The sequence below is a fragment of the Cololabis saira genome, chromosome 18 (assembly GCF_033807715.1).
Source record: "Cololabis saira isolate AMF1-May2022 chromosome 18, fColSai1.1, whole genome shotgun sequence".
Lineage (NCBI taxonomy): Eukaryota > Metazoa > Chordata > Actinopteri > Beloniformes > Belonidae > Cololabis > Cololabis saira.
The window spans coordinates 20,031,491-20,059,407 of record NC_084604.1 but is presented as its reverse complement, the minus strand read 5'-3'; the positions used below and the strand labels follow the sequence as shown (position 1 = coordinate 20,059,407).

The 27,917-nt window shown below is 38.4% G+C and overlaps 3 protein-coding genes across 4 annotated transcripts; 2 read left to right on the top strand and 1 right to left on the bottom strand.

The window, feature by feature from the left end:
* The first annotated feature begins 1,526 nt into the window (after positions 1-1,526).
* On the top strand, positions 1,527-15,301 carry rbm25b (RNA binding motif protein 25b). 2 transcript variants are annotated; one of them, XM_061707476.1, is made up of 17 exons: positions 1,527-1,660; positions 2,520-2,616; positions 3,865-4,079; positions 4,638-4,695; positions 4,918-5,078; positions 5,299-5,481; positions 5,614-5,697; positions 8,923-9,224; positions 9,334-9,445; positions 9,909-9,998; positions 10,154-10,227; positions 10,558-10,708; positions 10,937-11,348; positions 12,902-13,194; positions 13,917-14,015; positions 14,111-14,158; positions 14,427-15,301. In XM_061707476.1, the coding sequence occupies exons 2-17, from the start codon at positions 2,538-2,540 to the stop codon at positions 14,517-14,519; spliced, it is 2,454 nt and encodes an 817-aa protein (XP_061563460.1). In that variant the 5' UTR covers positions 1,527-1,660; positions 2,520-2,537; the 3' UTR covers positions 14,520-15,301. The 2 variants fall into 2 exon arrangements, with proteins under 2 accessions (XP_061563460.1, XP_061563462.1); XM_061707478.1 differs by having other exon boundaries at positions 1,528-1,577.
* Positions 15,302-15,580: 279 nt separating this feature from the next.
* eif2s1b (eukaryotic translation initiation factor 2, subunit 1 alpha b) lies at positions 15,581-23,640 on the bottom strand. Its single transcript, XM_061707345.1, has 8 exons — positions 23,462-23,640; positions 20,750-20,992; positions 18,491-18,570; positions 18,175-18,326; positions 17,501-17,607; positions 17,317-17,414; positions 16,975-17,118; positions 15,581-16,192 (listed from the first exon to the last, which is right to left on the bottom strand). Exons 2-8 carry the CDS (start codon positions 20,988-20,990, stop codon positions 16,064-16,066), a joined length of 951 nt encoding a protein of 316 aa, XP_061563329.1. The 5' UTR covers positions 20,991-20,992; positions 23,462-23,640; the 3' UTR covers positions 15,581-16,063.
* A 37-nt stretch (positions 23,641-23,677) lies between these two features.
* On the top strand, positions 23,678-27,865 carry atp6v1d (ATPase H+ transporting V1 subunit D). The gene is made up of 10 exons (XM_061707346.1): positions 23,678-23,730; positions 23,819-23,909; positions 25,284-25,401; positions 25,715-25,794; positions 26,175-26,242; positions 26,323-26,367; positions 26,473-26,576; positions 26,709-26,775; positions 26,856-26,934; positions 27,162-27,865. Exons 2-10 carry the CDS (start codon positions 23,869-23,871, stop codon positions 27,304-27,306), a joined length of 747 nt encoding a protein of 248 aa, XP_061563330.1. The 5' UTR covers positions 23,678-23,730; positions 23,819-23,868; the 3' UTR covers positions 27,307-27,865.
* Positions 27,866-27,917: the final 52 nt, after the last annotated feature.

Sequence of the window (27,917 nt, the reverse complement as noted above, 5' to 3'; positions counted from 1 at the left end):
AAGATATGTAAATATCAAGTCAAACAGATACAGCTAGAGCCTTATTTTTCACAATATAATTATTAATCCAATTAATAGAGTCCTTACAAACACCAGGAAACTGGACCACATTACACCGGTCATGAAATCACTACACTGGCTTCCAGTGAGTCAAAGGATAGAGTTTAAAATCTTACTGCTGGTCTACAAAGACCTGAATGGTCTTGGACCAAAATACATGCTGGACCTTTTGAAAAATTTGTTAATTATGTTGGGATAGCCTATTATAGATTAACATGAAAATAGCACCACTATATACCCCTTTTTGCATTATTGGTTTTACTATTTTTATATAATATAATGCAATGACAGTTTCTCTTTGTTTTCTTTTTATATATTTCTTTTCTTATTTGTGTATTATCATCCACCAAATGATATACACTGCACAGGATAGGCTATAATAAGCCCTTGGCTTCAGCCTACTCCTTTTTCGGACATTTCTATTTACCTTTTATTTTATTTGTGAAACGAACATGTACATGTTTCAATGTATTCTGTCCGAAATAAACCATTCATTCAACTGTCAGCTCCTTTAAATCAGGACTAAAAACATTACTGTTACTCAAGCGTACTCCTAAATTAAATACTTGCCTGCTGTACACTACTGCCCTTATTTTTAACAACTTGTGCTTTTTATTATTTTACCTCTTTTCTTATCATTTTATTTCATTTATTTGTTATTTAAGCGTACTCTTAAATTAAATACTTTCTGAAAACCGCGAATGAGACGTGTACCTCCGGTACTCTACTGCCTTTAGTTTTCAGCAACTTGTGCTTTTTATTATTTTACCTTCTTTTCTCATAATTTTATTTCATTTTATTTGTTATTTACTGTCTAATTATGTCTTTCTGCTTTTAATGTCGATGTAAAGCACTTTGAATTACCTTGTGTTGAATTATGCTATAATAAACTTGCCTTGCCTAATATTTGATGCAACTATTCAACAAACTAGTAGTGTTTAACAAGTCATTTGGTGTTTAACAGCTGTTTTTGATACAAAACATACCAAATAAAACAGTGTTCTATGCATTGTCCTGTATTTGTAGCCAATTCCTGATTCATATGCATCAACAGTTCCTGTGAATGCATTCATAGCAGCCAGAAATGCAAATATCAACCCTATCTTCAAAACTGATGTAGAAATAAAGAAATGAATAGCATTCCTAATCTATTCAAAATATTTTAATTGGGCCACTTTAAATACATATAAGTATTTTGCCAAATTTACTTAATTGGAAAATGTAGTAATATGTAATCCAAACAAGTTAACTGATTGATAAAACATGTTTTCCTATTGAATTGAAGTTAACTGAATTAATCCCTAAATGTATGTTCTATTGTGGAACCGAGAACAGGGTACGTTAGGTTGATCCATTTATAAATAAATAACATATATCTGGACTATACAACTAGACCCCGCCCAGCGGCCTTGCCCCGCTGAACAAAACAAGCAGAGCTATACTCTTTTGCGTAATGCGCATGCGCCAATGTTTTGAAGGCCCGCAACTAGCTCGTCAGCTAATTCAACATTCAGAACGTTAGTGAGGTTTTTCTTTTTTTTTAACAGATATTCATCATTTTATTTTGTATTTTACCCATTTGTACGTCACTTGAGTTGGGGTACGTATGTTTGAGACATTTTGGCATTTCGTGTAAACTAATTTGAAGTCTCTTAACTTAGTTAGTCGGTACAGCAGCGCTGGTGCCAGCAGCGTGCTGTTAGCCGGGGCTAATGAGGAGCTAGTTCAGGTTTACATTCACCTGTGACATTTAAAGTGACTTATGAAAACTTAAAGGTTTGGACCTCGCGGTGCTAAATTGGCGCATGCTTGTCCGCCAGATTAAGCCAATTCCAAGCAGTGTAACTACAACAAGAACCATCCTAATGGACCTGTTTGCCAATAGCTGGGACAGCATGGCTTTGTTATTAAAACAACTAAACTAAATAACCCCCAACTAATTCTGGTCTAAGTTTGAATCTACTTACAGGACTGTCTCAGAAAATTAGAATATTGTGATAAAGTTCTTTATTTTCTGTAATGCAATTTAAAAAAAAAAAAACAAAAAAAAACAAAAATGTCATCCATTCTGGATTCATTACAAATCAACTGAAATATTTCAAGCCTTTTATTATTTTAATATTGCTGATTATGGCTTACAGTTTAAGATTAAGATTCCCAGAATATTCTAATTTTTTGAGATATATTTGAGTTTTCATAAGCTGTAACCCATGATCAGCAATATTAAAATAATAAAAGGATTGCAATATTTCAGTTGATTTGTAATGAATCCAGAATGTATGACATTTTTGTTTTACTAATTGCATTACAGAAAATCACAATATTCTAATTTTCTGAGACAGTCCTGTATATTCCTGAGTTGTTAGTTTGTATGGCTTAATTGTCTATGCGTTTACAGTATACATAGACTGCTAATTGGTTGTGTTAATATTAATATTATTGTGTTTTGTCCTCATCAGGTCACATTCACACCCAGGATGTCCTTCCCTCCTCACTTGAACCGGCCGCTGTTGCCACCACCTGGGATGCCCCCTCAGTATGCTGGCTTTCCCACAGGTAAACACACACCTGCTGTGACTTCTAAATGTCTTTGATTATACCTAAAATCTTTGATATTTTGAAAATAGTGTGACTATGGCCAAGGTCCTTATCAGAGGTGGATAGAGTAGCCAAAGATTGTACTCAAGTAAAAGTACTGTTACTTCAGAATAATATGACTCAAGTAGAAGTAAAAAGTAGTCATCCAAATAATTACTTGAGTAAAAGTAAAAAAGTACTTGGGGAAAAAAACTACTCAAGTACTGAGTAACTGTTGAGTAACGTCTGATTTATGTTTTTAACACAACCATTCAAACAGACAAAAGTACAAAATAATCATCTTCAGGCAAATTAAATCAATAAAATAAATTAAAATTAATAAAAAATAGCTTAAATTAAAATAATCTTAAAGTAAATTCAAGTACTTTAATAAATAATAAAATAAATAAAATAATAACTTAAGAAATTAAGCACAAGTAGCACAAAATTTCAAGCCTTTCGGGTACATTTCTTTTTTAACCAGGCAGAACTAGATCAAGCCCATGAACTCAGATAAACTCTGTGTGTGTTTGAGTCTGTGTATTTGTGACAAAACATGCAAAAACAAAAATTTTTCCCAAAGAATCGCTCAGTGATGTCATGAGATTGACGCGTACGCGGATAAAAGGGATAAAAGAAAAGGAACAAGTTCAACGTAGCCTAATGTAGCGGAGTAAGAGTAACAGTTTCTCCTTCACAAATCTACTCAAGTAAAAGTAAAAAGTAAAGTGATTCAAAACTACTCCTAAAAGTAGGATCTGGTTTGTTGTGTGTCCCAAGAACCAGAACCAAGCAGCGTTCAGTTATTCTGCTCCTCACCGGTGGAACAAACTTCCTGTAGACCCGAGTTCTGCTCCAACTGTCAGCTCCTTTAAATCAGGCCTAAAACATTACTGTTTACTGAAGAGTACTCTTAAATTAAATACCGTACTTACCTGCTGTACTCGACTGCCCTTACTTTTTAACAACCTGTGGTTTTTATCATTTTACCTCTTTTCTTATCATTTTATTTGTTATTTACTGTTTAATTGTGTCTTGCCGCTTTTAATGTTGATGCCTATGGCAATATTTTAAGGCACACTAAGAGCCTCTCACAGTAATTCACAATATTGGAAAAACACAGTATTTTTGAAGTGTCCGTCTTTAAATTTAGTTTCTTTAGTGTAATTCTTCTTTTTTCTGTACTGTCTTTATTTGTTCCTTATGTATTGTCTTTGTGTGATGCAGGGGCTCCAATGATTCCAGTCCATATGGGTATTATGACACCCACCTCTGCAGTTATGGTTTCATCTATGCCCATTGTCAGTAAGCCTGCGGTCCCAAAAAGGGATATTTCTGCGTTGCGAGCCAAGGATGATGAGAACAGCGGGCCCACCACCACAGTTTTTGTTGGGAATATATCAGAGAAAGCTTCAGACATGCTCATCAGACAACTGCTGGCGGTAAAGGATAGAAACACATTTACAAATATTTAATGATATTGGCCCGGTTTCCCAGATCAGTTAAGTAGTTCTTAACAGCGAAAGACTTCTTTCACAGGCTCCTTAAGATGGTTTGAAAGAAGTCTTTCGCTGTTAAGAACTACTTAACTGATCTGGGAAACCGGGCCATTAAGTGGATATACATTTATCATATTACATTTATTGAAAACAGCGACTCTCTGTACAATAACGACCTTTCATTTGTTTTGCCACTATCTTAACTTTCAAATACCAAATGTCAGATATGCTACTGACAGTAGATTGTAAAATGAAGGGGTAATTTCATGTCAAGATGTTGAGTACAGAAAAGAAAACTTATTAATTTTCTGTATATTGACTGAGTAGTTCATATAGTGATTATTGTGGCAGGTGCAAATATTTTCTGTGGCAATAATAAATATCCTAGTACCATGTTGTAATGGTCATGCCATTTGATTACCAGTTATGTAGATTTTTTTCTTTTCTGTTCCCGTTTTATTTAAGTAGTGAATTTTTATTCTTTTTTTGCTAATTTTACAGAAATGTGGAATTGTTTTGAGTTGGAAGAGAGTCCAAGGAGCCTCTGGCAAGCTTCAAGGTAATTCAACACAATCAGAGGATCTTTAGGTCTGGAATTATTTTCATATAACTTTACTTAAAAGATGTATGTATGTAAGTTATTATTATTATTATATAAATAACAATACTGTATATAAAGCCTGTCCATTACATTACATTTAAATTAAAAAATACTTAATTAATCCCTGAAGGGAAACTAATAAATCAATTACATCCTCTCCTGTTAACTTTTGTGTTGCAGCCTTTGGTTTCTGTGAATACAAGGAGCCAGAATCCACATTGCGAGCCCTGCGACTTCTTCATGACCTGCAGATTGGAGAAAAAAACCTGCTTGTGAAGGTGGATGCAAAGACAAAATCTCAGCTGGATGAGTGGAAGGCCAAGAAGAAGATTGCAAATGGGGTATGGATTCGTTTTAGGGACTTGCTCTTGAAGACTACATTTGATCACTGTGCATAAGGAATATTTAATGTTCTTGGTCTCATTTCAGACCTTAATATTTTGCCGCACATATTTAAGATTTGTTATTTTATTTACATGACTGCTTAGTGGTAACAGCATCTTAACTAAATAATCAAATTATAACTGAGGTAGAATAATAAGAACATTTTTAAACTGGCAGACAAAGAAGGCAGAAGATGGAGATGATGAGGAAGAAGTTCTTGACGAGGAGACAAAGAAGAAAGATGAGATGGTCAAAGGTGCCATTGATGGATTAATGCGGGAATATGCTGCAGAACTTAATGCCCCTTCTCAGGATGAAGAGTCGCAGCGAAGAAAGAGAAAAAAGGAAAAGAAAGAAGAGGTATAGCTTCGATTGTTTATTTATGAAATTTATTTTGTTGAACCTAAATGTGAAATTTGTGTAACAGGGATCATCTTATCAACCTGAGAACTTACTTTTCCCACTTTCCTTTCTTTTTTTTGGCTCACTCAGGATGACATTAACACTATTGACATGGAGGAGGACAAGAGAGACCTGATCTCCAGAGAGATTAGTAAATTTCGTGACACTCACAAGGTAAAGTGGCCTCTTTAATTTTGCAGTTGACATAACAGGTTTTGGACAGCAGCTGCTCACGTAGTTCACTCCTAGAGCTTGCACATTTAGATGAAGAATGTAACACTTGATCTCAGTAATATGCATACTGCGTCACAGATTGGCTGCCTCTAAAGAGTATGCAAGCAAAGATTAATGCGCCCTTATACTATATTAAACATTTTACATTCAAAAACTACAATAGAAGGCTAGCATTCTTGTCGCATCTAAGGCCTAATTAGAAACCTGTGACCACCGTAGTGAAACTACTTAGGTGTGATCATTAGATCCATTTCTTCATTCACACAGAAATGCATGGAGACGATGTAAAGTTACTTTAAAGCTAATCTATTCATTAAACCCCACCAATATGATAGTGATCATATGGTGACTAAAGCAAGATGAATCTCAGAGCTTTGGAAAAAGTTGCCAGGATAGGATGTAAGTATCATCCTTCTTTTACTATATACATATACTGGGCGTCCCCCTCTTGAGGAATTGCATTGGGGCAACTGCACTGCTCTTTTGTGACCAGGGCTCACAGGATTATTTTTTCATCTAGATATTTAATTAAACTGCTATTTTTCCTAATGCTGAATTTATGACAGCATCAACAGTTCCCCTGGAAGGAGTTTCCTAGAGAGTCAGTGAACCTGTGCAAGTCCTCTGTGAATTATGCTGTCTTAATGGTGTTCATGTTGAAGCGCAGGGACTGTTGTAACTTTTATAATGCTAGTGGGGAGTGGGGGCGCCCTCTCCACAGCAGTCTGATGATCTGAAGGCTGACAAGGTACGTTCTGTGTGTGTGTTGTAGGATCTATCACCTCCATCTCTTTCACTTACTATCTTGTCCATTTTTTTTTGTAAGATAGGTCACTAAGTTTATTCAACAATTTAAAGTGCACATTATGAAACTTGAGCATACAGTTCATGTTTTTTTTTTACTTTATTAAAAAAAACGTTTTTAAGGAAGAGGTAATTCTGTAACAAGAGAATGGGTTATTAAAAAAGAAAGCGTTCAGGACAGGGTTCAGCTTAAGAAAAAAAAAAAATGCTGAGAGTGAAACCACAGTAAGAACATTGCTCCATTCAGGTGAAGTTGTTTTAACAAGTCCTTCTAGTCTCCAAAGAGGTACCGGTAAGTAATAATCATCATAGAGTGTGTATGAAAGATGACCATAGTCATAGAGCCTCCGTGCCTTGCCACTTTGTCATTAAGGACATAGTTAAACACACAGATCAATACTCTATTTGTATTTTTTCTGCTTGCACTGATGGTGTTATTGAATACATTTATGAAATTATAGGACATTGAGCGAATTGGTTTGTACTTCTGTTTCAGGTTTTAATGAGGGAGAACAAGGAACTGAATGAGTTTGTTGCCGTCATAATCTGCAGAAGAATACAGCTTTATTGTATGTTTCACAGTTTGTTGGAACAACCCCTTAACCAAATCCAAACTTTTCTCACAGAAATAAATATGTAAGCATACGAAGTATACCAAATAGAGAGAAGTAAAATAAATAAAAAGGGTCTCATTTAATTGTTTAGAAAAACATGTAAATCACAAGAGAGGACACGGTATTCTAGGTATGGCGCTTGTTAAAAGGGAGTATAGTGTCTAAACCACGCTAGTGGAGAAGCTTAGAATAAATGTATATCTTAATATTGTTATTGATGCATGTTTTTATAATAAGTTTGTTGTCTTGGCATAAAAGGAAGTTTATTTCGGAAATAGTTTCCAGTTTTAACGTGACTTTAATTACTGGTGTAAAGTATGTATGTAACAATTAATTAAAGTTTTATTTTTCTTCTCACAATTAGCATCTTGGTTAGTATTTTAGTTAATGTTCATTTTGTCCTAGCACACCTTTCTTCCCTCCAAATTGTCAACACGTGTCTTTCAAAAAAGGTATGATGGTGGCCGAAGTCACAGTTCAAAGTAATTCTAAGGAAAATTGGGTGAGACTGAAGTGATGTGGTCTATCTTTCATGTACAGTCTATGTTTCAAAAGTCACCCAGCCAGAACCAGAGTAGCTCAACTGACCGGAAGTCAATAAAACAGATTTGAGCTGGGACTGTATCCCAAACTGAATTAATAATATTTAACTAGAATTCCCAATGTCTTCAGGTCATTGCTAACATGTGCCATTATTTGTTGTCTTATAAGTTTCCTTTTCTGAATTACTGTTACGCCTAAGGCTTTCATTTTAGTCTGTGTGGATTGTGGCGTGTGGCTCATGAGCGGATTTAGTAACATTAAAATTGAGGTTACTTGTGTATCAACACAAACGTAAGAGGTCTGTGAGACATGAATATCATGTTTCATTATGTATCATTATATTCTAGCATGTATATAATATTTTAACATAAAAATGTACATGAAGCCTTGTGTGTAATGCAAATACAGGCATAGTTTAGTGTGTGTGTGTGTCTGTGTGTGTGTGTATGTGTGTTTAAATAATGAGGCAAGAAGAGAAACTGAAGAGGCCTGCACGGGTAAGAATGCTTCTATAATTTCATTTATCTCTGCAGAAATGTAACTGATGTTCTGAATGTTTATTTCTTGACTTAGAGCTACACCAAATGTCATGTTATTCATTGAAATAAAGGCTTTTGTTGATGATTATTATGATGCTAAAGCAAGACAGAATCCCATAACTTTTTTCCCTTGTATACCGTGTGACCTGCTTTCCTCCCAGGCCTAACTTAAAAGGCTTGTAGGGGCAGCGAAGGGCTGAGTCCATAGTTCAACACCTGTAAGTCACAAACAACTAGTTCAACAAAAGACTGATGCCTGTTTTCTGTCATTGTTTTTCCTGTGCTCAAAGAAGGGCTCATAAGGAGAAAAAAGGCTTGCTTTTTGCTGCGTTTTCCTTATTATGAATGCTCCAAATTGACCATGTTCCACAGATCTTTGTGTTCCTCAAAGTGGTTTCCAGTTACATTTTAACTTTAGATTGTATTGCAAGTTTGAAGCAACAGGTTGCTTTACGTGAATGTCAAAGCCCTCTTTCTGTGAGGGGAGTTTTTCGATTTATCCATTTAGAATTGCAGGTTTGCACTGATTAGAATAGGGCATGTTCCTCAGTGAAACCTCCTAAAATCTGGAAATCACTTGATCTGTGCACAATTGTAAGCTTTCTGGAAACGCTCCACAGATCATTTACGGCATTAGCTGACCCTGTCTGTGTTTTGCTCCACAGAAACTAGAGGAGGAGAAGGACAAGCGGGAGAAGGAGAGGGTGGAGTTGGAACGTGATCGAAGAGACCGGGAAAAAGAGAGAGAGCGGGAAAGAGAACGACGGGACCGTGAGAGAGAGAAGGAACGAGAGCGGGAGAAGGAGAGGGAAAGGGAGAGAGAGCGAGAACGGGACAGAGACAGAGACCGAGATCGAGACCGAGACAAAGACCGTGACCGTGACCGCAGGACCAGAGAGAGGGAGCGAGAGAGAGACTGGGAGAAAGATAGAACCCGTGAGAGGACCCCAGTCCGCAGCAGATCAAGGTGAGGTTAAAAACATCTTTAAAAAATTACAAATATTATGGTGAAGTCAAAGTTTTCATGGTATATAAAACTGTTACCTTTTTTTTTCCCATAACTTTTTATTTTTTAGGGAGTTGAGCCGAGACAGAGAGAATAAGCGGGACAAGGAGGATGAAGAGGACGCTTATGAACGCAGGAAGCTGGAGAGAAAATTAAGAGACAAAGAAGCAGCTTATCAGGAGGTAAGAAAGACAGAAAGAAATGCTGGAATAGTAAACTCATTCAGACCTGATGTAGTACAGGCTGGAACCTTTCTGTCCTGTTGCACTGCTGACATTGCATCATCATTAAAGACACCTGTACACTAGTTTCTGTCGAAAGAATAAACAAATAATGTATTCTACAAACTGAATGCAATCCCATTTACTGTTTATAATGTGATGTGAGTGGGAGGAGGTTGTTTTCAACTATAGAAAAGCTCTCTCTATTTATATATATATATATATATATATATATATATATATATATATATATATATATATATATATATAGCTATTAAAAAAAACTATAGAAAGCTATATTAAATGAAAAAGCAAACAAATTATTTACTTTTTTTAAATTTTGAAACATTTTCCTTTGTCATACATTGTGCAAGTCTTTATCAAAATGATTTATTGTTTTTAAAATGTCACACTCTCATTGCAGCGGCTGAAAAACTGGGAGCTCAGGGAGAGGAAGAAGGCGCGGGATTATGCCAAAGAGGCAGAAAGAGAGGAGGAGCGACGACGAGAAACGGTCAGAGAACGTTAAATGAACAAATCCAGAGTCATCCTGCTTTTTATTCAAATGTCCAAATTCACACTGTCATCATCAATAAGAGTAAAATGGAGGAAATGGATTTGTTATGCTCAGTCAACTCGGTTTGGTTCATTGCCCTCGTGTTCCTTTAGGTCAAAGAAGGAAAACGGTTAAAAGAATTTCTTGAAGACTATGAAGATGAAAGAGATGACCCAAAGTATTACAGGTGAGAAGACATGAAAATAGCTAAAATGTTCCCTTTTCCAAAAGCAAATTATCCAAAATAAAATTCTCATGGTACAAATTAATTTGCTTCTGGTAACTTCAATTGTCTTTGGGATGTGTGATGTATTCAATGCTACAAATATTATTATTCCAAGAAAACACTATTCTGATAGATGTGAGTTTAGTGGCACATAAAATAACATAAAAAAAATATAATGAACCTGGTTAAATGTTGCATAGATTCTTTGACCCAAATCTAACGTGGCGGTTCATGTGATACTGCAGCAATGTCCTTTGTTCTGAAGGCTGTTGTGTTCACTGTGCCCACCAGGGGGAGCGCGTTGCAGAAGCGGCTCAGAGACAGAGAGAAGGAGATGGAGGCGGACGAGCGTGACAGGAAGAGAGAGAAGGAGGAGCTGGAGGAGATCAGACAGAGGCTGTTAGACGAGGGACATCCAGACCCAGACGCAGAGCTACGCAGGGTATGCTTGTCTCTTATAATGATGATGTCTGTATTTGCTTGCATGTGGCTGGAGTGAGGGAGTAAGCTGTATTTTTTTCATTTTTTCCCCCCTTTTCTGTGAAGGTCAGTTTATCATCTGCATGTCTGCTCATCAAGAGTGTCCTAGCTCTCATTGTCTGATGGCCTTCTTTTCTGAAAGATGCTGATTGGGTGACATTTTCTGCCTATTTCCTTGTTATTGGTCCAGATGGAGGAGGAAGAGGAGGAGCGTCTGAGACAACCTCCTATCATCCCAGAACCCGAACCCGTGGAACAACGCGAACGCCACAGGAGCTCTCGAGAGCACCGGGAACGCAGGCAGGAGCCGGAGAAACCAGAACCCCGCTCACGGCCTAATCACTCTGAAAACGAAGTAGAGGAGGGAGAGGAGGAGGATTATGAAAACGATGAAGAAAACACTGATGTGAAACCGTGCTTGAAGCCCACAATGCGGCCCATCACAGCGGCTCCATCAGTGTCGTCAGCCAGTGGCGACGCGTCTCCCAACACACCCGGAGAGGAGTCTCCCTGTGGCATCATCATCCCTCATGAGAACTCCCCCCCTGACGCTCTGCCGCAGGAGGAACACCGGCCAAAGATCGGCCTCAGCCTCAAACTGGGTGAGTTCGTAACACCGTTTCCTAGACAAACGTGGAGCGGCCTGAGGCAGAACCCAAACCACTCCAGTTGATTAGCACGCAAGAAGGAAAAAAAGCAACGGCCGTTTCTATTAATTATCAAACAAATGCCTCGTGTGTAGTTTATGTCCAAAGTCACACAGATGATATTCATAGCTTTTTAACCTCTTAATGCACGATATATCATATTTGACGCATACATTTCTGAAACCTCTGCGTCGCCAGCTCAATTAAAACAATTGCATCGTTTTATACAATAAAGAAATTCTGTGATGGGGGCGAAAAAGTGCTTCCCATGCTTGAGGAAAAGAAAACTGCTGAGAACCTCAGAATATATATAGCCTTGGCCGACTACAGGTGCAGACGTGTCATTTTTTTGTAACAGAAAATGACACGTGGAGTAAAATGTGTACGCAGTCTCAACTGCAAGTATATCTCAGGCGTAACACAAGAGTTAGGGTATGAAATACTTTCTGTAGAATATCAACGTGATTGTTTTGGCTTCGCGTGATTGTTTTGGCACTATCAAACGAAGATTAGCGGTGGGAACACCAATGTTTTCTCTACTAAAATATATCATCCTCTACGCTTTAATATCAGTATACTCCTCTGTTTCATTGTCATTCTGCATCGAGACGCCTGGTGTATGTTCTAGCCCTTTTGCATGCAACTGTTTAATTATATTTACCAAAATCTGAATCATCTCTCAAGTCTTATTCTTGGTAACTTGGATACTCAGTTTTAAGTCCGGAGATTCATGTAGTTGGAAAGAACGTGTTAAAGAGGTTTATCAGGTTTTTCCACAACAAATTCTTAAAAAAACTGAATGAGATTACCTAATGTAATAATGTATACAAAACAATATTAATTAGAAAACTGTTATAAACAAAATTGCACTTCAAGTAAGAAAAACAAAAATATTTTCAATGTGTTATTTCAAATTCTGCCATTAGAGTTAAAACTGAAGGGTTTTGGTGTAAATAAAGAAAAAACAACAAAAAACCTAGGTTTTGAAAGGTGTATGAACATGTTGCATTCAGTACTCATATGTTGACTAATAAAATAAAATCACCAATGAAGTTTATAAATAAAAGTAAAATTGAGTAAAGGCTAAAGAGAATAGCTGATTACTTTAAGAGATAGAAAATATTTTATTGCCTTGCAGTTATGGTGAGGCTGGGGATTTTACCACAGATCTATAAATCTGAAGATGAACACTCTAGCACAGTTTGAACTTATGCTCATCTTATTTAAAAAGAAGTCAAAAACTTTTGAGGTTCAAGTAAAAAATAAGTAACTATTTTAATAGATTAAATGATTGTTATTTTAAGACTGAAACAGTCTTGCTCCCATCTTTACAGATGCAGATACAGATGTTTGCTGAGGTTAAATGGATTAGTTGAGCAACATTGGGCAAAAGTTTATCCTCATTAACTTTGAAAATGAATTTACCTAACTCTGATCCAGTCAGAGATCACACCAGTTGTATGAACCAAGAAAAATAATTGTCACATTCTGCGTTTTTTCTTCATCAGGTAACACAAGTCCTAGTCAAACTAATGCTGCCAAAAGAAAGAAGCTTCCAGTGGACAGTGTCTTTGACAAGTTTGATGATGAGGAAGCTGACGAACAGCCACGAAAGAGGAAGCTGGTGCCGCTGGATTATGACGACGACAAAAGCCTTGGAGTGGACGGTGCCGGGCTCTCCAGTGTAAAAGGAGCCAACACTGAGGAAAAACGCAAACACATCAAGAGTCTTATTGAAAAGATTCCCACAGCAAAACCTGAGCTGTTCTCCTACCCACTGGACTGGTCCATGGTCGACACGGTGAGGAGAAAACAAGTGTTTCTTTTTTTTTTTCTTATTGCAATTTTATCTGTCTTTAATCACACTCTAAGTGTTAAATAAGAAGATTAGGCCTATTTCATGCCGTGGTTGCGTCGTATTAGCATTAAAATCGTAAGTAAAATTCCCAGACTGAACAGAGGCGGTTTGGCAATGTGTGACACTCAGCTTGCTGGCTTTGTGGACTCATCGGAGTGATGGGAGCATTGTTGGTAAGAGTAGCGTGTTCCATCGCTCCACTCATTCCCCTTTGTTTTTTTGTTCATACTACTTTCCAAAGCGGACAGCAACAAAAACACCCTGACATTCCGCCTCAGGGTTGTTCGTGCACTATGTGAGTAGATATCAGTCCTTGAAAGTGCTGTGTGCAAAGGCTTTGAGTAGTAGGTCTAATGGATCAGTGGGAATTCACAAACCTAACACAATTTACTGGGGAGCTAATCGGCCCATAACTCCTTTTCAAAGTCCGTTTTGGGGTCTGGATGCAGCTGCAGTGCACTATGTGACGACATTGATAGAAGGCCCAGTAGTGTGACTTATATTTTATTTTTGGTCCTGCCATAGACAAGTCTTTAGCCCCAACTTTTGCACAGCTTTCTATTTTTGTTATTTGCTCATAAAAGATTTTTTCATTTGTTCTCAAGGAATTGGTACTGGATATTGAATCTTAAACTATTGCTATGTTGTTATTTCTTGTTACTTAGACGTTAATGGACCGACGTGTCCGACCCTGGATCAATAAAAAGATCATTGAGTACATTGGCGAGGAAGAAGCAACGCTAGTAGACTTTGTGTGCTCAAAGGTATGGATCAAAAAATATGAATTACTTTTGATATCAGTCTGACTTGAAGGGGGAACAAAAATAATTAAATCTTCCTCATGTTTTCCTGATTTCAGGTGATGGCTCACAGTATGCCGCAGAGTATCTTGGATGATGTTGCTATGGTGAGTCATGTAACAGATGTTTAATTTAATGCCAGCAGCCTAGTCTGATTAATTATAATATAATAACTATTTAAAAAAAAACTAAGCCTATAGATCTTGCATTTTTTTGTTAAATAGGTATATATGGTAATTATTTGGGCACTTTCATGGTCATCAACATCCACCTTGTCATATTTGTAAAACCACCAGTCCTCTACACTCTACACACAGTCAAAGTTTATTACTATTCAAATGCATGATATTAAATGTTGCTGTTGCTTCTGCTCAGGTACTTGATGAAGAAGCTGAAGTCTTCATAGTGAAGATGTGGCGGTTGCTCATTTACGAAACAGAAGCCAAGAAGATTGGGCTGGTGAAGTGAACATAAGTACCAGATCAATATGCCCCTCCAACCGTGTAAGATAGTCTAGCAGAATAACGTCATTTCAAATGGACTGTAACTGCAGATTCTGCTCATTTTCTCAAGCACCAGTTGTCCAGGTCATGTCATCATTTTTTCCTCCAACACACTCAGGCTCCATCAGCTTTCATTCTCTTTACAGGTGCTAACTGTGTCCATGTTGGTTTTGTATAAATAGTTTTATTTGGCAAAAATGAAAGAATGTGGAGAGCTGCCGTCAGAGAGGCAGGCTATAGTTGAATTGGAGTACAGGTCTTTTGATCCGATACTTTCTTCATTTGTGTGCGTCAACTGTTAGTGGGAACTCTGCGGTATTGTCACAGTTAATTGGTAAACGGTTTCCAACATATTTTTGAATTTCTGTAAAGGATTCTCATTGTTGAAGGTGGAATTTAAAGTACAAGGATGTTTATTTTTCTTTTTAAAACTTTGTAGTGGAAAAATTATTTATTCAAGGTTTTTGACACACCTCAAGCTTATGTGTTGACTAAACTTTTCTTTCCTCGCACAACATTCCTGTTTAAGGGGTTGGCATGTTTTTCTCTACAAACCACAATGAAAAGTGCTTCAACTTTTCTTCAGACAAAACCTTAAAGTCCCAGATGGTGACGATAATGAAGCTGTAACAGTCGATAACCACTATAGGAAAAGCTCAGACCTGGAATACCGTAATCATGAAGTTGTGAAGGCACTCTCCATTTGTTTTTGTATTGTGAACATTTGATTAAAATGGATTTTTATAACTACTTGTTTCAATTTGTTTTTTTTTTAAACACCAAATCACTGCCATCAACTTTGAACAGTTATTACCGTTCACACATCCCTGAAACACCTGAAAAAGTATGCAAATCAATATATATATACCCAAACTTGCTTTTAGTTGGTAGTTCAGTAATCCACAACATTTTGTATAAACTATTTGGACTGAGTTTAGCCACTAAGTATATATAGAAAAACAAACCGCAGCTTCTTCATCTTTAATAAATCTCATACCATTTAATTCAAGTGACGACACCTTGAGATGAAACTTCCAGAACTTTATTGATGTGATGTGAACAAGAGCAGGTCTTGCTGGTGTAACTAAGAGCATCAGCACACAAATCACTGCTGTACAGAGACAGACCTTTGCATTTCTCCCTCTGACGGTCACATCCAGTGAGCAGCCAAGGATGAAGCGCTGTGGATGCCGAAGTCACAAGGCTCTGGAGCAAGACGCAAGTGAAGGCCACTGGTTAAAGCAGCTTTTCTTGTTGGAGTTAGTTATTCAAATCGGTGTACTTAAAAATAGAAACTATACTGATGTTTCTGATCATAGTTGTGTCCATGTTTGCTTGAGAAGACAACTTGTACTGACTTCTTCTGGGACTAAACTTGCTAATGAACGAACCGAGAGATTTGCCAATCAACTAGTAAAACGCCAGTTAATGTTTGCAATGTGAAACTGAGTGGCCAGGTTTGTCCACATTTCATCCTTTGATCCCGTCAGCCTTTCCCCCGAGGAACGACTAGTCTTCCGTTTTGGCCTCCATCCCCTCCTCGGCGTCGTCGTCTCCGTCCACTTCGGCATTCTCGCGCTCTAACCTCTCCAGCTGCCTCGCGAGCTCAGTCTCATCCGTGTCTGTCACCACCTTGGGCTGTGGGACACAGGAGGAATCACAGTTTGTGTGTGAGACATCAGTAGCCTTTGTGAATGTTTGATATTAGCTGAATTATGACTTTCATTCACATTTATGAAAACAAATGGCACAACAGTCCTGATGCGGCTCATGTGGTGTCAAGTAGGGAACATCAACTAAAGCTCAAGCTAAAAGCCTTTAGAAGCAAAATCCAGTTGATTTTTTTTTATTTTATTGGTCGGTGTACTTAAAAATACTAAGAAGAAAAAAAAAGGGGTCTGTGTTACATATTCTGAAAGCAGCGAAATGAGCCAGGAACAAGTAAAAAAAAACAAAAAAAAAAACACTGAAAATTGGTTTTATGAATAAGAGGAAGCCCAGAGCCTCCTGTTTTTTGGACTGCTGCATGAAAAGAGCTTTAAATCATTGACCTTGCTCCCAGTTACTAATCGTTAGTCTGTCTGGGAAAAGACCAACACTTCACCATCATTCTGTGCACAGCTTTCAGCACCACACAAAGATCAGCATCGATCGCTGCAAAAGAGACAAAGCTTTGCATTTCCTTCAGGCTGCTTCTACAAAGATGAGTCTTGGTCGAACAAAAGCCTCTCTCCTGATTGGACGAGTAGTGATGATAGTACCACTGCAATTTGCTGTGTTGAAACTGTTCATATTTCATTGAAACTTGTTTATATTGGTCTGTCTCTTATTTGCTTTTCACTTTAGTGCAGCTCCAAAAGGAAGCAAATAAAATGAGTGGCTTTCATGGCTGTTAAAAAAACCCCCCTGAAATCACTCACCTCCATTTGGATGTTAAAGACGCCTCTCTTTTCCTCTATCTTCTCTTTGATAGCAGCCATGGCCTGGTTGAGGACAGACAGACCCTCTGTGCGCTCCAGGGTGGTGGTTGTCATCACATAACGAGGAGGAGCGATTAAGTTGATCTGCCGAGAACAAAATCGTAACAGTTTCAGAGCAGACACGGACAAGCAAAAAAAAAAAAAAAAAAAAATCCAACTAAAGCCAAAGACTGTAGTTTTGATTTTCATTTAACAGTTCATGTTTTGCTTGAAAAAGAATTCTCCAGTTCACGAATGGTGCAAAGAGAGCTAAGCAGAGAGCGGAGGAGGCACCTAGATTACCTTGATGGGCATAACCTCTGTGGAGCAGCCAAGTCCGGCCCGCAGAGCTTCCTTCACTGCATCAATGCCTTCATAACCATAACACGCCACTTCAATGTCTGTGGGACGAAGATGAATGCAAAACCATCAAAGCACAATCATTTTATTCTGACATCCTCTTGAGAAACAGAACAAAACAACACACCTGCTCTGATTTTGACAGCCTGCGGAGTGAGTCGCCTGTTGATGTTGTCGATCAGCACGTTCCTCTCCTCCTCGTTTAACTCCAGGCAATCCAGAATACTGGGATCTCTGCAAATGGAAAAATGTTGATAAAAAACTGCCTCAAAAGTAGGGATGCCCCGATACCATTTTTTTTCACACCGAGTACGAGTATTTTAATTTGTGTACTCGCCGATACCGAGTACCGATCCGATACTTCTACCACAAAAATAACTAGGCTAAAAATGCAATGAAAAATGCAATGAATTGAAAGACAGGTTTTATTTGCAACAGAAATTAAATTTTATGTTCTACTGTGAGTTACGCGGAGTGTTTAATAAAGTTCCCTGTGAGTAAGGGTAATACTCAACCGTCCAGTTTGTATAATTAAGGAAGATAGAACAAACTGAAACACGGAACAGCTGGCTGAGCAGCAGCGGCTCGGCGGCTGCTGCTCAGCCAGGCTGCACACTCACCTGGGGACATGTCCCCCTAGAGGCGCTAACCAGTAACTACAACAACAATGAAGTATCGGTGCGTGGTATCGGAGAATTTTTGCGAGTACATGAGAGCAGTATTGGGCCCGATACCGATACCATCCCTACTCAAAAGGGTTAAGGGATCAATATTCATTCTTTTTTTATCTGTGGGACTTACGATACAGCCTGTTTGAAAACATCATAAGCGCCGTATCCTGGTCGCTTGTATTTCTCATCGAATACCCAGGCGGTGCGCTGGTACAAGCTCTCGAGCTGCTCGTCCTTAGTGTATTCCAGCACTTCTGCTACATGTCGCAGGATGCTGTACACCTGAAAACACGAAGCTTCACATCAGCAAACTGCAACCAGTAATCTCAAAAATTTAAATAAATTAAAGCGTAATGGTCAAGACTGCTGGTGAGAATTATCACAGGCTGGTGTTTGGATTCACGTGAAGGGGATGAAAATAAATAAATAATAAAAAATGTACTTACAGTTTTAGATTTGGTGAATTTATCTTCACATTTGATGGCCTCCTCTGGTGAAACTCTTCTTTTTGATAAATCAATGTAACCTGGAGGATAAAAGAGTGACACCGACTTATGACGAGAGGTGATTTTACTGTATGAATCACAGAAAAGACAAAAAAGAGAATAAAAAGAGCCAAAAGACTTAAAAAGAAACAAAAAGGCTAAATATCAGATCAACAGTTTGCAGTCGCAGTATGCAAAAATCAATTCCACATTTAATCTGCACCACTTATAGTGTCGCTTACTGCATATGTACAGTGAAAAGTGTTTTTTAAAGCGACACTACGTAACTTTTCCACCTTAATATCATATTTCCAGAGTCATTGTGATGGTACATCAACTTCCAACAGGTTTAATGACACCTCTGTCATGGTCTGAGGGGTCTCTATCGCCTTCACTGGAACTATGTAACTTCGAGGAGCATGGTAGGAACCCTGCCACACTAAAAACTACAAATCTTTACGGCTTTGACAGCTTCACGGCATACGTCACTTCCCCCTCCTTCCCGATTCGCGGTCGAGACGAAAATGGGCGGGGCGTGGAGCGAGAGCTCAGGAGAAGCTGGTAACCCGTTGCTGCAGCAGCTCCACATAACAGACATGGGGAAAAGATCGCTAATGGTTTAACTTTTCACCACTTTCCTGCTCGGAGGCAGAACCACGCAGGCCAAGTATCTGATATAACAGAGTAAAAGAGTGAAAGAGTGGTCGGCTCGCTTGGATCGCGGCTGTAACGACCAAACCTTCAGCACAGTACCACAAACACTCACACAGACCGGGTCGGATCAAAACACGGGTTTTATTCCCCACTTCTCCAGCTAAACGCAGTTGCTGGCCAGCTCTCTGCGGTGCAATAAACCCCAATCTTCAGATAAAACTAGTTTGTTGAGGAAAAAATATTAACTCTTATTTGTAGCTGCAGAGGAAAAAAATAATCTCAGGAGGAAAACAAAAATATTGCTCACGCCTCAGAGCCTCTTCAGCATAATATAGCAGTCAAAAAAACGAAAAGAAAAGTAAGAGGGATACAAAACATGTACTGTATGTTGTACTATTATACTAATTCATTGAAACACATGGCGAGTCAAACATTTACCAAAGCAGCTGCCAAACACTCCTAAACAAGTTCTGCAGAACTGCGGCAGTAAATCCTTTCTAAAGAGTGGCGCTCCGACGAGGAGCTCCATTCTTCAGTAGGGATTTCATATGGACCAGACCGTTAATAGTCATTATTTTCTCCATATACCGCTCCCTGGCTTCCTTGTTTAAGGTATCCCGGTAAATTCCAGTTCCTTTCCAGCAGTTTAACATCTTTTTTTTTGCGTTCCGTCTGTTCACTTGGTGAAACAGAAAAGCGTCCCGTCTTCTCTCATCAAAACAAATGCAGCGACGGGACAGGAGTTTTCCGGCAGTACGCGCTGGTGCTCATGGGAAACGTAGTGTTCTTTCTGGTAAAACAATACCGCTTTTGTCCAAAAGATGCTGCCAAACCCAGAAATGCTGAAAGTTACGTTGTGCTGCTTTAACGACTTAAATGAAAAACTACGTGTAAAGCACTTTGTTGAACGTATCAGGGCCAAAAAAAAGAGGCCCTGTATATACAGACCATTTAGGTGACCCCCTTCCAGTTTTTAGTGGTCCAGCAGTCAAGAGATTCAATCAACCGACTTAAAATCTTGCTGGTCAAACTTCCACAAGCTGTTTACATTTCCTTTGTTAACTTTTCATTAAGTGTCAAACGTTCCAGCTGCCAAGTAACTGTTCTTGACATAACATAACTGTAAACTGGATTATTGTGTGTGAGAACTGATAACGGTGCTCAGAACAAAAAACATGACAAAACTAATCACACAACAAGGTAGCTGCTAAAATAATCAAGTGGATGTTCACAACAGCTGCTTTTCTCGCTGTCAAGCCAAAGCCGAGCGGACTGATTTATAGTTTTGTGTATGTATGTGTGTAATGAACTGAAGCCAGAAACCTCGGTCAGACCTCAATAGGGAGGAAAACTACTAATGAAGTATAGAAAAACAAAAAGATCCAAAACCTTCTTTAATGTATCTTGTTATTAGCCATGAATTTTCAGACTCTTCAGATTGTTGTTTGCTTTCGTCTGTTCCAGCAGCACTTTGATAAAGCAGCCAAAAGAGAGCAACAGTCTATCTGCACCTCCAGGTATGATATTTACTGGCCTCTGTGTCTACTGGTCAACACCCGCACTCACCCTTCTCTTTGTCTACTCGGATGACGACCACACACTCGTTGCGACCTATGCGGATGAGCTTGTTGATGGAGCGGATACGTCGGCGCGACAGCTCGCTCAGGAGAATCATGCCCTCGATGTTGTTGTATTCCAAAAGGCTAACGTAGGCGCCCATTTCGGCGATGGACCTCACGTTCACCATGACGACATCCTCCACCTCTGGGAACCGGTGCTGGTAAAATCGACAGCTGAGCCCCGGCATTGCTGTGTGCACAGAAGCAGCAGGAGAGTGTAAATATTGTTGTTTTTTTGTAATAAAAAACAAAACAAAAACAGGTTTAACTGTCACCTGTAAAAAAAAAAAATAAAATAAATAATGCTGCGGTGTCCTCAAGCGTGACATGAAGAAAATAGGAACTTATGGAAAATCTGACAAAAAGATGCAGTTATATAACATCGTCTGGGGAACAGTGGTGAACGTTACTTAGCAAGAAGAAATTGTGTGATTTAAACAGAGACCTGAAACCTTTTTAAGCTCAAGTCCTAAAAGAAACCAACTTGGAAACAACTTTGTTATAATCAAAACATCTACAATGGTTGATATTAATTTGTGCATACACAAGCGTTTCTGGAGATTTGCCTGGAAGGCCACATCCACACCTGTGATGATGAGGGGAAAAACACCTTAAGTCAAAATTCTCACTTTGAATCTCAAACTTTAGAGATTAAAATGTCTGGTTTTGGATATAAAACTGAGGTCTTAAATTTTCAACTTTTTTACATGATGTTTATCTTTTCTATCTATAACATTTTAATCACCATTTGCAAATGATATCCTGAAAATCTAGATCAAATGACTAAGAAATTGTAGACTTTTTTAAATTAAAATAACAGAAGATTTTTGCTTAGTAAATAAGTCCAATTAAAACATATTTTACATCATCTAATTTTCTTTCAACTCACATCTGTACTTGAGGCATGAAGTAAATGTTTAAGTAAATACACAAATGTTGGGCTAAGACCTGTTACAGTAATAAAATATCTTGATTACAATCAATTGAGCCAATTGCAATTATTCTACATGACTATGATAAACATTACCAATCACCTGTGCACAAAAAAATACAACACACACAAAACAAAAAAAAGTTAAAGTTTCAAGTTTTTGAGAGTTACCATGACTGGAATGAGTCTACACCAGTTTCCATCCACTTCTTCTGCTCTGGTTTTATTCCACTAACAATCCATCTCAAGTTTCTTAACATAACATTCATGCAATTCATTCAGTTGCAAATGTCTCAACATTTCAGAGGGCACATTTGAATTTCAAGCAAATCTGAAAAGAACACCTTGGAGGAGGCATTTTATCAGAGGGGAAGCAAAATAGAAGCAAAAAGTGCCACTTACTCTTATCTAAACACAACATTGACGAGAAACTGAAGAACACAGGACATGGGAAACTGAATGCTGCAGCTTCTGCTCCACAATGACACACACAGAGGGATGTCTAGGGGTGGGCAAAAATATTGATACAGCAATATATCGCGATACCTAGTCTCCCGATACGATATCGATATTCAATGTATGTATCGCGATATATTGCCATATCAATATTTTTGCCCAACCCTAGCTGCACTTTATTTTTGTGATTTCAATTTCAGTGTGGGTGAGACACTGCATTTTATTTTGAGTATTTTGTATCTAAGAATAATGCACACTGCACTTTTTATTGTGTTTCAGTGTGTTTTTTCATGCAAATATGTTGCATATTAAAATGGAAAGTTTGAATTACATTGTTTTGACTCAGTCTGTCCAATGCATTATCACTATCATCTGATGTACATATATACAACTTGGATTTTAAGATGTATAATGCATTTTTAAATTTTTCGGTGAACTATGTAGAATATCGGGATATATCGCATAATCGGGATATCGCAATTTGTATCGTATCGTGGCTCAAGTATCGTGATGTGTATTGTATCGTGAGGTCCTTCCCAATACCCACCCCTAGGGATGTCCAATGTCTGTTTAGTTTAGTCCGCGTTTCACAGATTTGTTTATGTAAAAAAAATACACATTTTATACTTCTGAGCCATTATTAGTCAATGACATATTGGTTTTAATTCATATGAACGGATATCAATGGAAGCGTTACAGTACATGTTGCACTGTTAATCTGTGATGTGCCATAACCGAGGGCTCTTTCTGATAATTACATGAACATGTTTTCTTCCATTTTTCCGGACATATCAGTGTCAGCAGAAAACCAGGACGGAAACAACCATGAAACAGTCAAACACAAATCTGTTTCAATGGACCTGAATGAGTTTTGGGCGTGTCTTAACATTTGCAAGGGGAATAAAACGACTTATTTTTTTATTTAAGTGTCTAAAATAAAAGCAGGAGTTAAATAAGTGTGTTCTGGAGATAATTTGTACATTTTCGTCAGTGAACGGGATGATGCAACGGGAACAAGCGACAGCTTCACTGTTGAAGATCAACGACAAAAACACTGAATTCATTCAATTATTGTTTTATTTTATAAGAGACTGGATGTAATTATAGATGTCCAGACAAACGAATGTAAACGAAGCGTTGATTAGAGCAGAATAAACGAGCTAAGCTGATGTTTCTCAGCTCGGGTTTGTGCCTCTCACGCCACATGTACATGCTGTTAGCCTGCTAGCAGGTTAGCCGTCTGCTCATTCTCTGCCAACACTCAAAACTCACCTGTGTCATGGGCTTACGGGACCTTATAGTACAAATATTTCGTGTTGGGCGTGTTGAGGAATCCGACAGCGGTGTCTTGTGGGTTCTTTTAGACGAGGAACTGGGGCCCGTTAGCTCACTTTGCTCACCGGTGTGCTAATGTTTCGACCCGGAAGAAGATCGTCGGTAGCTTTAGATCCCGCACATGCGCAGTCTAGAGCGAGCCCGCCGCGGTCACGTGACTAGAGGTCAGCTGATTGTCACGGACGAAGATCCCGAAACCTTAGCCCGTAATCCTCCACGAAGATACACATCATACCATAATATCTACAGAACGGTTACTTGGCATTTAAAGTAACGTTTACGTATTGCACCTAGAGCGTGATCAGGAGCAGAGGACAGCAAGTGTCGATCAAAAAGACGAGAAGATGTCTGGAAAAGAGAGGATCGACATCTTCCCCTCCAGAATGTAAGCAGCCTGTTTGATTGCTAAGTTGCTAACCCAGTGTAGCTTCCTAATCAAACCACTTAACGCTGTTTTGTTAAGTATTTATTTATTAAGAAATATGTTTCCCTGTGTATATATATATATATATATATCTCCCGTGAAGGTGTCACATTCTCGTTTTGCACTGAGCTGTTAAAAAGAGGAAGAGTTCTTGTGTCATGTGATGTTTCCATCACACCTTGTCAGTGATTTACACTGGGGGGGACTTGGTGGAAAGAGTGTGCAAGCTCTGCTGATTTTAAACACGTCCAGTGCAGAATGTGGTACCTCAGATTACTATTTTGAACAAGATCACACTCTCCAATTTATTTATTATTTTATTTATCCTTTATTTATCCAGGAAAGTCCCATTGAGATACAATATCTCTTCTACCAGGGAGTCCTGGTCAAGATGGCAGCAGAAAAATAAATTCAGTTTCATATAAAAGAAAATACATACAAGGACAAGTAACTTTACAAAACAAATAAAAACATATCAAAACAAGAAACAAACAAACATAAAACATACAAGGATCAGAAAGCTAAAAAGAGTTAATGACAAAGAATGACACTTGATTAAAAACAATGACATTGTTCTGTGAAAAATGATTTTAACATATGTTTGAACATGTTAAGAGAGGGTAAATATTTCAAGTTGAGTATGTGTTGTAGCTCAATCCAAGCTTGCGGTGCATAAAAGGAAAAGGCCGATTTACCCAACTCTGTTCCAGTGTTTGGGACCATGAGGAGAATTTTCTCTGATGATCTAGTGTTATAGCTACTAGAGTAATATTTTAATAAATTGGATATGTATAGAGGTAGTTTACCCAGTAATGCTTTTGCAATAAATATTAACAGTGATTTTGTCCTTAGACAATTATTTTTAAATGGGTGAAAATGAAACAAATGTCACAAAGGTCATCTTAGGCAGTAACGCTCTTTTGGATAGATGATCATTCACACGGTGTCATGGTCGTATTAGTAACCATCTTCTATGCTATTTTCAGTCTGGATCACGGCATCCTTGTTTCACCAGATCTCTTTCACTCATTAATGTGATCAAATAAAGCAGTCACCAGGGCTGCACAACATATCAAAAAAATGATTGTCATTGCAACATGCCCATGCTCAATGACAATTTTTGGACCAAAAAAAACAACAAAAAGAACCTGCAAAAAAGGGTTTTCTTTCCAAGTGCAGCATTGCTTCATAGAGGGTTAGAATTGGTCAAATAAACAACTGATGAGATAAAAAACATATACTTGGCTGTGTAATCTTGATTACACAGCCAAGTGTGATTTAGTGATGCAGAATCCAGTACATGATTAAAAGTTTGTGCTTCCTGTGTTTTTGTAGGGCTCAGACCATCATGAAGGCTCGGCTGAAAGGAGCGCAGACTGGCCGCAACCTGCTGAGGAAGAAATCTGACGCTCTCTCCATGCGCTTTCGTCAGATCCTTCGCAAAATTATTGAAGTCAGTTAAAACAAAAGAAAGAATGATAACTGACATTTATCTGTCACTTTGGCACATTTATCTAAAACGTAACTGATGCAATAGAGTTAAATAACCATCACAAATTGCAGTAATCTTCAGTTCTTGTTAAAGCTCAGGGGGTAAATACAGGGTTAGAAACAGGAATAACTAACTACTGGTACAACTTCCAAAAGGAATCATTCCCCCTGAATAGAATTCCTTGTTTGTAGATGCTGTATGAATAAACTGACAGGAGTTTATTAATCCTCATCAGTAAGATGTTTTCTTTAGTTCTCTTCTCTGTGTCTTTTAGACTAAAACCAAAATGGGAGAGGTCATGAGAGAAGCAGCGTTTTCTTTGGCTGAAGCCAAATTTGCAGCTGGAGACTTCAGGTAAGACGGGCAACGACACTCCAGTGACACTGAGATGAGTTTGATACATTTGCATCTGTAGTCTTGATCTGTTGTTGGGTCAGTGACAAATAAGATGAGGAAAGCAATCGTCTTTTGGTTTTTGAAGCAGGTATCAGGATACCGGTATATTTTTTCAAACCTTTGTAAAGCAACTTGTATTAGTTGGTATAGTTTTGATGGTTAAATATGACATATCTGCATATCTGGATTTTAAGCTCGTTCCCCCAATGATTAATGCACTAAATAACTTTACTTCTATTTTTGAGTTGTTTTACCCCTGCAAAAGCCGTGAGAATATAAAGTATTAAGGAAAACGACAAGAAACAAGCATCAAGTCATTAACCCAACTGTGTCCACAGTACGACTATAATCCAGAACGTCAACAAAGCCCAGGTCAAGGTCCGAGCCAAGAAGGACAATGTTGCAGGTAAGCATAAACAAAAAAAAATCCTTAAACTTTTATCATGAGTGATCAGTTCTTCACACGTGCTGGATTTATTTTCTCAGGTGTCACTCTTCCGGTTTTTGAGCATTACCAAGAAGGTGGAGACAGTAAGTGGAGTCTGCTTTTCTCCGTTCATGTTTCATGTGTGCAGGTTAGATTTAGTGCTGAGTGAAGCACAAGGAGCCCTCAGCTTTACTGCGTGTGTCTTTCAGGTTATGAGCTCACTGGTCTGGCTAGAGGAGGAGAGCAGCTCTCCAGGTTGAAGAGGAACTACGCCCGAGCTGTTGAGCTGCTCGTGGAGTTGGCCTCCTTGCAGGTCAAAAGGGTTGTCTCTTATAAATAGAATGATTTTTTGTTGTCGTCTTCTTTTCAACATATGCCATATTTTAGAAATGTATCCTTTTGAGTAAAAACAACTACTGATGTGCTGCTTAATGTTTGTCTACAGACATCTTTTGTCACTCTGGATGAGGCCATAAAGATCACCAACCGCCGTGTGAATGCCATTGAGCATGGTAAACCGCCACTGGACGCTTGACTGTAGTTTCCCTGTAACGATGATTATAATCTAAATGATCTCTGTTGAACTTTGTAGTGATTATTCCCAGGATCGATCGAACTCTCACCTACATCATCACAGAGCTGGATGAGAGAGAGCGAGAGGAGTTTTACAGGTGATCTCCTTTCTGAACCACGTCTTGAATTTCAATTTTTTTTTCAATTCTTAATTTAAACATTTGAAAGGTTTGTTGTACATCAGGGTCATGTTCTGGTCTGGGTCTTTTTTTTTTTTTTTTACTACATTAGGCTTCCTCCTCACAGGTCTTTTTTTTTTTTTATTACTCCCCCCTTGTATAATCTTTTAATATCTGATTTTGATTTCATTTTTCTTCTCTGCCAGGCTGAAGAAGATCCAGGAGAAGAAGAAGCAGCTCAGGGAAAGGACGGAGCTGGAGATCGCGGCGCGCCTGGCTAAGCTGGGTCCCATCGCGGAGCCCGCCAACATGCTGACAGAGGAGACAGATGAGGACCTGTTGTTTGAGTGAAGCGCTCTGCATTTCCAACCTCAATCACTTCACTCCTATTTATTTTGTGCCTCTCTGGCCAAGTCAGTCTTCTTAATCAAGTGAGAAAAGTATTTTTTCGTGCGCATGTGTGTGTGTGTGTGTGTATCCACATCTGTGCTGATTTGTTCTGTTGTTCCAGTGCTGGAAGTTGCGAGTGTTTCCATACGTGTCACTGTACAGGAACTAAAGTGTCGCTCCTCTTTGGTGTTACCAACAACAGTTAAAATAAAAAGGAAAAAGCAAATATCACAAAGAATGTTTACACATGGTTCACAAGTGAAATTAAATAAGCATTCCGTGTGACTGAACTACGTGTAGATATTTTAGTTTTCTCCATTGCATGCTGTAAAGCTTAAGGTGGTTGTAGATGTCAGACGGTGTGAGTCTGTTTCGTGGAAGTTCGTCCCGCTACTGACATCATATCCCGGGGGTTACCTCAGTGGACTGTTTGCCATTACAACAGAACCTCCTAAATGTGACCCTGCTGTAAAATTTGATGTTTAAGTCTACTAAGTCCACTACTTCAAAGGAATAAAAATCTTCTCAACGTCCAAATGTTGCCCCGAGTTCTTGCTCAGCAATAGTTAAAA

Coding starts and splice junctions, on each gene's coding strand:
- eif2s1b (XM_061707345.1), bottom strand. CDS start 20,990: ATGCCGGGGCTCAGCTGTCGATTTTACCAGCACCGGTTCCCAGAGGTG. Junction 17,608..18,174: donor GTTTTCAAACAGGCTGTATC/GTAAGTCCCACA, acceptor TTCCATTTGCAG/AGATCCCAGTATTCTGGATT. Junction 17,119..17,316: donor CAGAGGTTATGCCCATCAAG/GTAATCTAGGTG, acceptor TGTTCTCGGCAG/ATCAACTTAATCGCTCCTCC.
- rbm25b (XM_061707476.1), top strand. CDS start 2,538: ATGTCCTTCCCTCCTCACTTGAACCGGCCGCTGTTGCCACCACCTGGG. Junction 4,080..4,637: donor TCATCAGACAACTGCTGGCG/GTAAAGGATAGA, acceptor CTAATTTTACAG/AAATGTGGAATTGTTTTGAG. Junction 5,698..8,922: donor AATTTCGTGACACTCACAAG/GTAAAGTGGCCT, acceptor TTTGCTCCACAG/AAACTAGAGGAGGAGAAGGA.
- atp6v1d (XM_061707346.1), top strand. CDS start 23,869: ATGTCTGGAAAAGAGAGGATCGACATCTTCCCCTCCAGAAT. Junction 26,243..26,322: donor CAAGAAGGACAATGTTGCAG/GTAAGCATAAAC, acceptor TTATTTTCTCAG/GTGTCACTCTTCCGGTTTTT. Junction 26,935..27,161: donor GAGCGAGAGGAGTTTTACAG/GTGATCTCCTTT, acceptor CTTCTCTGCCAG/GCTGAAGAAGATCCAGGAGA.